Here is a 10,841-nt window from a genome sequence, read left to right as displayed (position 1 = left end):
AAATGAGGGGAAGGACCCAGTCCGCACTTTGTAGTGTGGGAACCGGTCTATGATGACCTTGGCTTACGTTGTTGAAGACCAAGGGTGGCGTCTTGTCCGTTGGATGACTTGGATCGTAGGCTGTGTCAGTTCAAATCCATTTAAATGCAATTATAAATATTTGGATTCATTTTGTAGCAAACTAGAATCTTATCCAAAAAAAAAAATTATTAGAGTTACTTGGTATGTATACTCAAGATCTATTTAGTGCATTGCCGATATGAAATTGAATATATACCCGTATGATCCTCACATATACCATTCTTGTCTTGATGCATCCAATGGAATCGAAATATTGGGTATTCAAAAATTAAATGGGAGATGTTAGTTCTACATTCCTTGCACTTATTAATTTATTATTAACTACTTATAAATATTAATTCGTGGACTTTTATAATGAGAATATTGGGTATTCAAAAATTGAATGGGAGATGTTAGTTCTACATTCCTTGCACTTATTAATTTATTATTAACTACTTATAAATATTAATTCGTGGACTTTTATAATGTAGTCTCAGTATAGTTGGCGATATAAGCCTCAACTTAATCAGTAGTGCTGTAGGCTTCTTTGTAAATATGTTTCATTTCAAAAGAAAGCAGAGAACCCAGTATTCACGGGCAATCTATCCCTCCCAAGAGGCTATTATTTGATGGACCATATAAGAATATGAGAGGCGGCGTTAACAAAATTGCTTCAGTAACTCAAAATGCGACTCAAAAAAGCTATTCAGCTGACTACAGTAAAGAAAAACCACTCAAGAGAATACTCCTTTTTGAGGCATTTTTCGCATCATTACGGTCAAAGCATCTCCCCCGTTCTTGTAGGGTCCATCAAACAAAAGTTTATCCAACATTTCCATGAGACAAGACACCAAGCATATAGAGTCTTCAACCACGTAAGCCGAGGTCATCATAGACCCATTCCTCCTCTAAATTAAAGTGCTGACCGGGTCGACGAGCGCTTTAGTAACTCAAAAATCCATGCAAGTGGGGGAAGACATCGCGGTCTCCGTTTGAATGCATCCTGCTTCGAGGGAATTTTCCACTCGGGGTAGGCTTGACTTGAGAACAAACTTCCATGCCAGCCTATGATAAAAGCGAGCATCCAACCTTGAGCTTTCGCGAACTGTGAGAATAACACCAGAAGAGTCGAACGGCTAATGCGCAAGTCTTTTGTTGAAATTTATAGCTTTGAAACTTCACTGACCGGAAAAAAATAAGAGCTTTTATCCGTCGTTTTATGGCTTGGTTTGCATACTGGACCAACGAAAACCTCCTTTTTCTTTCCTTTTGAATGAGACCAAGGAAAGCTTCAACGTAAACTGTTTGCAAATTTTTTATGCAGCTAAGACGGATGTTTTATTGTACAAAACGATTTGCATGTGCTGCTTGTTTGAAAAAGAGTGGGAAATGGCTTCACCGTAGAGCAATAGGCGGCTGTAAATCTATCTTTCAAATAATTATTGCCTCCCTCTAGTTTGCAATAGGGATAACCACAGCAATATTGTTTTCAGGATACAAGACTGCTCTGTTTCGAATTATGGATTGCAAAAAACTGAAATTCGAACTGAACTAGAGATCAAAGTAACAGCAAATAGATAGAAAATAATGATAATATTTCTCATGTTTTGAATGAGAAGGGTGTCTTTTATGGAGTGTGAAAGGTTGTGAAAACTACCTGGCACCTCTTGGAGTGAAACTGCATTTATGCAGTTATAGTTGTAACTGTCTTTCACCTATTGCCGCACGGCCCGCACCCAACTGGTAGTATATTCATTTCAAGCAAATCTTATTTTAAAATAATAAAAATCCAACACTGGTGGGGGCACCAACATCATGTTATTACCATTTAATGAATCGCAGATGGTTGTTTTCAGAACAAATGCTGCACTCGGCTACTTACCGATCAGCCTTATCGGCTTAACATGCTTTAATTCGATCATGGGACCCTGTTTTTTCAAAAAAAATTTTCTTAAGTATGGTCTTGCAAGCAACAACTTCTTTTTTAAATTCTGTATTTTTATATTCTACTTCTAAATATATTATTCTCCTAGTTTTGAAATAATAAATCTCTGTTTTTTTTAGAGGCTGTTTGGAAGGGGAGACCACTAATCCCCGGATAACTTACGATCAGCATTATTTTCCATTTGAAGATGATGAAAGAACGGCTTGCTTGGTCCTTTGAGGGAGGCTTTCGGTTAGAATATCCATATCCACTAACGAGGATGGTACAAAAATTCATATTCATATTTATTTTAAAAAAACCAAAAATATAAATATAAATATGAATATAACGTATAAGTTGAATAATTAATCTTTATAATAGATATAAGTAAGTGGATAATCAATCAAATTAATAGCATGTTAATATGATTATTTATTTTTTTAAAATTTTATGAGTGTTATATAAAATAAAATAAAATTATAAAAAAATCGAATATTCAGATATGGATCGGATGATTGTCTATTTATATTCACAACCTTTTTTTTAATAAATATAAATATTAGTCGAATACTCAAATTTATATTTATATTTTAATAATTGTAAATATATAATTAAATCTAAATGGATATTATTCAATTCAGATGTGTTTAAAATATAGGAGTTTAAAAGGCGGACGGTCACTCCGGGTTCTGTGCTCGTGCCAGATCGCGGAAAAGTAAAAGATACAAAGGATGAGGGACGTCTGATGCAGACGTCCAAAGAAAAACTCTAGGATGCCGGACAACAAAGGAGGCGACCCAGTTTGCTTTCTTGTTCGTCTTCCTAAACATGTGTCCAATCTGAACATCACCCATCAACTGGGTTATCCTACGGGTCTTCCAGATGAGGGGATGACCATCTCCAAACCAATTCGCCCTTCGGAGCCGGTCGATAACCATAGATGAGTCTTCTTCGAGGCAGACCCGCTCCACACCCAGTACCTCCCACACATAAGATATACCCTTCCAAGCAATCCGCAGTTTTGCTCCAACCACTATAAGTTCTGGCATACGCTGCTCTCCTGCTGTAATCATCCTACCAGGGTCGTTCGGAGTGCTTTGAGAGCTGTTCCCAGATCTAAAATTCTTTCGCGCAAAAGATGCAAACCGGACCCGTTCATTAATCGACCAACTTCGAACAGGATCTAGTGATCTTAGCCGTTACAGCAATAACCGATTGGAGCAATCGAGGTGGGGCCCACGCCACTGCCAGTACTTCCCCACGCGCCCACCCTCCTCCTCACGCCATTTCGTCGCCTAGCGGCTGTTTGTGCTGACGTGGCGCATCGACAGCGTAGAATCTCCGATGGTTCTTGCAGCGACCTCGGGAGCCGCTCCCCTCCCCACCTTGGATCCCTTTCCCTCGGATACCGAATTCAAGAACAGCATACAGCCTTATCCACTAATGATGTCTAGACAGGTACCAGTACTTTTGTTTCCAACACGGTACCACGACGCCCCTGGCCAGGTCCAGGTCAGCAAAACTTGACTTCTAGCCGTTGGGTCAGATTCGTGTCCAAAGATCTCCCAACCAATCATATCATAACATGTAAAATTATTTTTAAAAATATAAAGTATTTTTAAAAATAAAATAAAACATGAGATACTTAAGAGATTATTTTTAAACTTGGATTATCATGTAATACTTACTTAGAGATATATTTTTCATATTTATGTTGCTTGCAAAATCTTTAATTAAGCATATTTATTATGATTTATGCCTTTGCTTTAAATTGTTAAATATAAATTTATTGCATTTCTTTAAGCCACTTGGACTGCCGAAGCTTGTACTTGGAATAATTTTTTGTTTCAAATATGTATACAATTAAATAAGATATAATAAACATAATGGCTTTAAGTTTGGAGTAACAACTAGCAAAAGCTTGTCAATTAATAAAGAAATCGAGCATAACCATACAATTATAATAAAAAATATAAATATATTATAATTATTATATATTGATAATTAAAAATATATATTTATATTTGTATTAAGAGTGTCAACTAGTTTAGTTGATAAACTCACTGGATGTTAGATACCACCATACTAATATCTTAAACCAAAAAATAATTTCAAATTGTATTCATATTTATATTTATGTACACCGGCAAACAAGTACGTGGAATGCATATTTAAAGAAATTTAAAAATATATGCAAGACATAATTATAGATAGATCTCCATCTAAAAAATTTTAAATCCCCCTAATATCTGATATTTTTCATTTTTTTATTATTATCTAAAATAGAACTTTGTTGTTAAAATTTAAAATTTCTGCATTAATCAGATGAGGAGGCTGTTAGGAAGAGTGCTCCATTAGAATTTTAAATCAGAGAGAAGTTTCCTTAAAAGCTTAAATAACACACATCAAAAACTCCCATTACAACCCTTTTAAGAAATTATTTTCTATTAATTATTTTTAAGTCCAACCTAATGAACATATCAGCTTAAACCATATTTTTCATTAAAAATAGGTTTTCGAACCAAATCCATAGTTTCTAAATACATGCAACCAAGAAATCGGCATCCAGCTTTGTTTGGTACCTGCTCTGATTCCAGCGCGCCCTCTCCAGAGCCCAAATCATCCAAATCCCTAATTTGCAAGCGCGCACCGTCGTGTATTTTTGGAAACAATTCTAAGATTCTCTTGCATTTTCCATCTCACCCAATCCGAGTACGTCTCCAGCCCTCCATGCTGCTACCGTTTACACACGCGCAGTCTCTCTCTCTCCCCCGCTCTTGTATAATGCTGTCGGAGTGACGCCGTAGAAGATAGACTATGACGAGTTTCGCCGGCGGCGGCTTCCTCCCAGCGAGGAACCGGGCGATGCTCTCCCCCAAAACCCTGGCCTCGCCGCCGGACTCCGAACTCCATCCCACCAGGAAGCCCCGCCCATGCCGGCGAGTCAGCAACGCGGCATTTCCTTCGGCTGCCGGATCCCGCCCAAGGAAGGGCGGCGCCGGCTTAGGTGGTCGGAGAAGTGGTCCCTCCACTCCCCTCCTCCGGTGGAAGTTCGACGACGCGGATCATTCCACCAAGCCCCTGCAGGAATCCTCCGGGAAGCCCCGCCGGAGGGCTAAGACTGCTGCCGGAGCGGCACCGCCCGTCTCGGTGAGGAAGATCGCTGCCGGGATCTGGCATTTGTGGCCTCCTCAAGTTAGCGGCGGCGGTGGCGGAGGGGAAACAAGGCGAGCTCGGGTAGCACTTGAGGTAGGAAACTCCGAGATCTGTTCCTTTTTGAACTCCTCCTCTTTCTAGGGTTTCTTTTTTTTCAAAAGAAAGTTGGCGTTTTTATCACACACTCGGTTCAAAATCGACTTTTTTTTTACTTCGCTTGAAATTTGAAAAAATTCCTTTCAGACTCCCAGGAAAAAAACAAGTAGTTGTCTCCTTATTTTTTTGTGCACCGAATGGAATTTGACAGAAAAATGCTTAGCTTGTTAGCCAATGGCCCATTTGATGTTGCTTTTGTTTTCTGTTTCTGGTTTCAAGAAACCCAAGAAATAAAATAAGCTAGACTAAATAACATGCGTGATGAAACCCTTTTGTTTGCTGTAATTGTTTGTAAAATCTTCAGAACTTCAGAAAAGATTGAAAGAAAAAGCAAGGGCTAACAGAAGTTTTAATGCAAATGCTATCTTCGACATCAACCTCCATGCGGCATTTCACTAATTTGCTGAGAAATAAATACACTAAAAACAAGGACAATGACAAACAGGCCCTAAATGCGTGAAATCTCTAACCTGTGAAGTTTATTTTCTATAAAGGGGATCTGTTCTTCTCAGCCACCCAACAAAAAACAAAAAATGGGTTGATTTGTTCTTAATTTTGTGCCATTGGACCAACCTGGACGGCTGGTTATCTTATACATACATTCAGTTGCATCAATTCTAGAAATCTGAAATCTGAACAGTTGTCAGAATCTTATCGATTGATAGTGGATGGAATTTTACATGCACATTTCAATTGCATTAAATTCTAACACAAGGTAATTACAAATCTCTGATCCATTCGAATCAAGCAGAGTCTTGGTCATCACTCTGATGACATCAAAGATCAACTGGGACTTCATGCGGCCCTACCAGTTGTTCTTGACAGTTGGTTGCAGTGTTGGTGGTCCATATATTGACACTTTCTTCAGCCTTCAAGGATGGTCTAAATGTTGGTCGTTTATTGTTTGGGTGTTTCTTGCATGCAGCCTGTTCCTGGCCATCTGCAAGTCTCATCACTTTGTAAACCAGATAGCACAAATCTCCATACTACTGCGAAGAATGAGTTGATGAGTCCTATTTCGGTATTGGATCTGAAGAATGGCGATACGAACAAGGTAATCCTAATTTCATGTTAAGACATTGAAACTGATTATATTTGTTAGTTGCATCTGACCCTTTTGATCATATTTTTATTTAGCTCAAACCTTCTGCTGCGTTGCCTAGCTCTGCTATGGAGAGGGCAACTAAATGGGATCCTGGGAGCTCAAAAGCATCAGATGAGCTCTATCGGTTCTGTGGTCACTTGAATCTACTTGAAGGCAATCAGGTGACTGCAGTTTCCGTTGTTTCTACTCTCCGGGCAGAGCTTAAGCAGGCTTATGACCGCATTAGTGAGCTTGAGACAGAACGACAATCAGCGAAGAAAAAACTTGATCATTTCTTGAGCAAGCTTGCAGAGGAGAAGGCATTGTGGAGGAGCCGAGAGCATGAGAAAGCCCGGGCTATAATTGATGGCATGAAGGATGACTTCAACAGAGAGAAGAAAAACCGGCAGCGGATGGAGATTGTGAATTCCAGGCTGGTCGATGAACTTGCAGAGGCTAAGTTATCTGTGAAACGACTCTTGCAAGACTATGAGAAGGAACGGAAGGCTCGTGAGCTCATAGAAGAGATTTGCAATGAACTGGCAAAAGAGATCGAAGAGGGCAGAGCTGAGGTTGAAGCCATGAAGAGAGAATCCATGAGGATCCGAGAGGAAGTGGAAGAGGAGAGGAGGATGCTACAGATGGCTGAGGTATGGCGAGAGGAGAGGGTTCAGATGAAGCTCATAGATGCAAAGATCACTCTGGAAGATAAGTATTCACAGTTGAGCAAGCTACAAAAGGATATAGAGGCTTTCCTGAAAGCACAAAATGCTGCAAACTCAGACAATGCAGCGATAGAAGCTGCGGCTTCGCTCCAAATAAAAGCCAACTCAGTTATGCTCCAAGAGATCAAGGGGTTCACTTTCCACCCTCCACTTGCCTCGGAGGACATCCGTTCAGTCTTCGAAGAGCACCATCCGAGAGAAGAAATCAATGAAAGAGAGATAGTACCATGCTCTGGATATGGGCCGAGCAGCCATGCCTCCAAAATCCACATGGCGAATGCTGAGACTGATGTGTTCTTAGAAAAAGCAACTATGCAATGCGCAAATGGAGCAATAGATACAAATGGTGGTAAGGAAGATGATAGTGGTTGGGAAACACTGAGTCATGATGAGGAGCAGAGTTTAAGAAATTCACCAGAAGGGAGTGTTCCATCGGTCAAAGGGATTTATGAAGAAAGTAATGCATCATCCAGTGGAACAGAATGGGAGGAGAATGGCGTTGATGGCGAGCTAAATAATGAAATCGGTGATGTTCAAAACAGAAGACATCCAAGAAAAAATGTATCCTCCATATCCAGGCTATGGAGATCCTCATGTCCAAACAACGGTGAAAATTGCAAGATGATACCAGTTGAATTAACAAATGGAAGGCTGTCGAATGGAAAGAACTCCAATGGAACCTTTTCTCCCAACAGGGGATCAGGTGAGGTAGGTCTTAGCCCACCAAGCATGGGTCACTGGAGCTCCCCTGACTCCCCGAATCCTCATTTATCTCGAAGGATGAAAGGATGTATTGAATGGCCACGAGGTGCGCACAAGCATAGCTTGAAGGTGAAGCTTTTGGAGGCAAGGATGGAGAGCCAAAAGATTCAGCTGCGGCATGTCCTTCAACAAAAAATTTAGCGTCACCATTACTCTGGAATCTATGAATCCAACTTATGGGGTGACACCTGATCATCAGAGACCGGATTCAAGCAACAAAGAACATATCTTTTCTTCACTGAGGCAGACTTTATCGACATTGCTGGGGTCTCTGAAGACATTGTCTGCCTTGTGGGCTGGCTACATTTACTTTTGCTACCATGTTTTATGCTGATGCGATGCCTTTGATTCTCTGGTGAGAGTCCCTTGGCTCCATCAACTGCAACTTTGTAGTGTAACCTTACTGCATTAGGCAGCTAATATGGAGTTTTGTTGAATTATAGCATGTTGTATATGTTGTTAAAGTATAAAAATTAGATTTGGGATCAGTACTTTTAATGCATTAACACCTTTGACCAGTTAAGCTGTGTTGGATCTTTTTAGTGATGACATGTCATGGTGGCCGGAAAATTTGTTGATCGACTTTGGGCCAACAAATTTTACAAGAAGTTTTTAGTAGAACATTTGTTGTCATGGTGGCTGGGAGTGAATTATGCCTATTACCCCTGAAAAATATTCTACAAGAAGTTTGATACTAATCTGGATAGCTTTCTCGACCCCTTTTCGTAATTTGCCATTTATTGATCATCAAACTAATGAGATAGCGAAGACATGTAAGCCAAACCAGAGGTCAACTTTATATCATAGAAAGGAAATAAATCAAGAGACCAAGGCAGATGATAGAAAATGGAAGGAAGTTTACGCCTCTCTAGGTTCTCTAAAATAGACGCTAGAATTGAATCACATTCTTTCAGAATTGAATTTCTTCAAATAAATGAATGGTGATTCCACTGTTAAATGGATGGTAATTCTTACAAGAGTGCGAATAAATGAATTTTTAGTATAAACTAATAGCAACAATTATAATATAGATGACGGAATAATATACTTAACATAAGTCAACTAGTGACACTTATGGTATAAAATTTAGACAAATAATTTAATGAATATTTAAGTTTCAAAATATTATTTTATTGGGAACGAAATTTAATACAAAGTAAATTGCACTGTAATTTTATAATACTTGCTACTTAAAAATTATGTATGTATGTGTGTCTCTATATATATATATTAGCAGATGAGCATCATGAAATTCATGCAGGAGAAAAATATAAATTAAAAAAAAAACTAAATCATATTAAATATAAGAATAAATAAAATAAGTATTACAAACTTTATTAAGAATCAAAATAATAAATAATATAAAAAATAATAGCATGCCTAATTAAAATACCAAAATAATAAAATAAGAAAGAAATATGGTAACTAGAATATAAAATATGAATAAAAATAAAAATAACAAAGTTTTAAAATATAGAAAAGTAAATTATACATAGTAAGAGAAATAGAAATTTAAAATTGTACATATAATTAAGATATATACCTACATTATTAAATTATATGGGTTCCAAATTTGGATTGAAAAGATGAAATATATAAATAATAAATAACCAAAGGCTCGTTTCATATTGCTTTTATTTCGTACTTTTACTTTTAAAATAAAATTATAGAAATTGATACAAAAATTATGCTTTTTTTAGTTATTTTTGTTATCGATTTTTTAAGTACGTTATTCTAAAAAATTGAAATAAGAAATTCTTACTTTTAGTATTTTCTAAAATAAGAAACTAATTTTCTTTAACCATCACCATTGTTTTGTTGGGGGGGGGGCCCTTGAATTTAGTCCCACATCGGCTAGTAGCGGAAAGGTTCTGTGCCTTAAATGGGGGTGGAAATCCTTTCCTCTCGAGGACCCTTTCGTGGGACAAAACCGTGAGGGCACCAGTCTCCCCCCGTCTGCGCTGGACGCGCGGGCCGGAGCGCTAGCTTAATGTGGGCTATGCTGTTGTGTGAGGCTCCGGCCAAAGGCCGTCCCCGCAACAGATGGCGTGTCAGGTAGGGGCGCCTCCTCTCTCCATTGACTACCCCTCAGGTTGTCTGGGGGGCTGTCGCGGAAAGGTTCTGTGCCTTAAATGGGAGGTGGAAATCCTTTCCTCTCGAGGGCTCTTTTGTGGGACAAAACCGTGAGGGCACCAGTCTCCCTCCGTCTGCGCTGGACGCGCGGGCCAGAGCGCCCAAAGCGGACAATACCTTGGAAGGAATACAGTTCTTTTTCTCTGCTAGCTTAATATGGGCTATGCTGTTGTGTGAGGCTCCGGCCAAAGGCCGTCCCCACAACAATCATCAATACTGCTTTTAGCTTGATCCCCGCCGCCCTTGCCACTACAATTGCTGCCTCCACGACCGCCATACTATTGCTTCTAGTGTTGCTGCTTTCGTCATATCGCTGACGCCTCCGCAATCACCACTACTGTTGTAGTTGCTGGCCCTCTTATCACTATTTCGATTATATAATTGTCATCGTCATCGACTCTACTATATCGTTGGTGTCACCACCGTCATAGCCTCTATTACACCACCATCCCCATCCTGCTACCGAGCCTTGCCATAAGGACTACTACCACCTCCATTACTATTACCGCTGCCTTTATTATCATAATCATATTAATAATTGACAATACCAAACATATTTATAATTTTAAAAATTTAAAAAATAAAACTTCTATTTTTATAAAATAAAAAAAAATGATGCCAAACGGCACAAAACCAACCCATGTTTAACCTCCACGGTATTGTCGAGCCGAACTAAATGTTAAGCAGTCAATGCCGACGCTGCTAACCCGAAGGCAGCCGTCCTTGACAAAACTTATTGAACAATAATGCTATGGTGTTCAATCTACAGTACAATTCAGATCACATCGTATTTTTTTTTGGTTGGCACTACTCACATAGTTTTAGGTTATAGGGGATTCGA

At 39.1% G+C, this 10,841-nt stretch overlaps 1 protein-coding gene across 1 annotated transcript; it reads left to right on the top strand.

Annotated features, from left to right (window-relative positions):
• The first annotated feature begins 4,568 nt into the window (after positions 1 to 4,568).
• Positions 4,569 to 8,390, top strand: LOC120104580. The gene is made up of 3 exons (XM_039115919.1): positions 4,569 to 5,233; positions 6,222 to 6,350; positions 6,434 to 8,390. Exons 1-3 carry the CDS (start codon positions 4,802 to 4,804, stop codon positions 8,006 to 8,008), a joined length of 2,136 nt encoding a protein of 711 aa, XP_038971847.1. The 5' UTR covers positions 4,569 to 4,801; the 3' UTR covers positions 8,009 to 8,390.
• The last annotated feature ends 2,451 nt before the right edge of the window (positions 8,391 to 10,841 follow it).

Source organism: Phoenix dactylifera, unplaced genomic scaffold, assembly GCF_009389715.1.
Source record: "Phoenix dactylifera cultivar Barhee BC4 unplaced genomic scaffold, palm_55x_up_171113_PBpolish2nd_filt_p 000040F, whole genome shotgun sequence".
NCBI classification, from domain to species: Eukaryota; Viridiplantae; Streptophyta; class Magnoliopsida; order Arecales; family Arecaceae; genus Phoenix; species Phoenix dactylifera.
Note: the sequence above shows the minus strand (reverse complement) of the source record. Positions and strands in the feature narration are given on the sequence as shown.

Bases quoted from the DNA above. Each gene is read 5' to 3' on its own strand.
- LOC120104580 (XM_039115919.1), top strand. From the start codon at position 4,802: ATGACGAGTTTCGCCGGCGGCGGCTTCCTCCCAGCGAGGAACCGGGCG. The intron at 5,234-6,221 runs GTAGGAAACTCC...TCTTGCATGCAG, and splicing joins GAGCTCGGGTAGCACTTGAG to CCTGTTCCTGGCCATCTGCA. The intron at 6,351-6,433 runs GTAATCCTAATT...ATTTTTATTTAG, and splicing joins AGAATGGCGATACGAACAAG to CTCAAACCTTCTGCTGCGTT.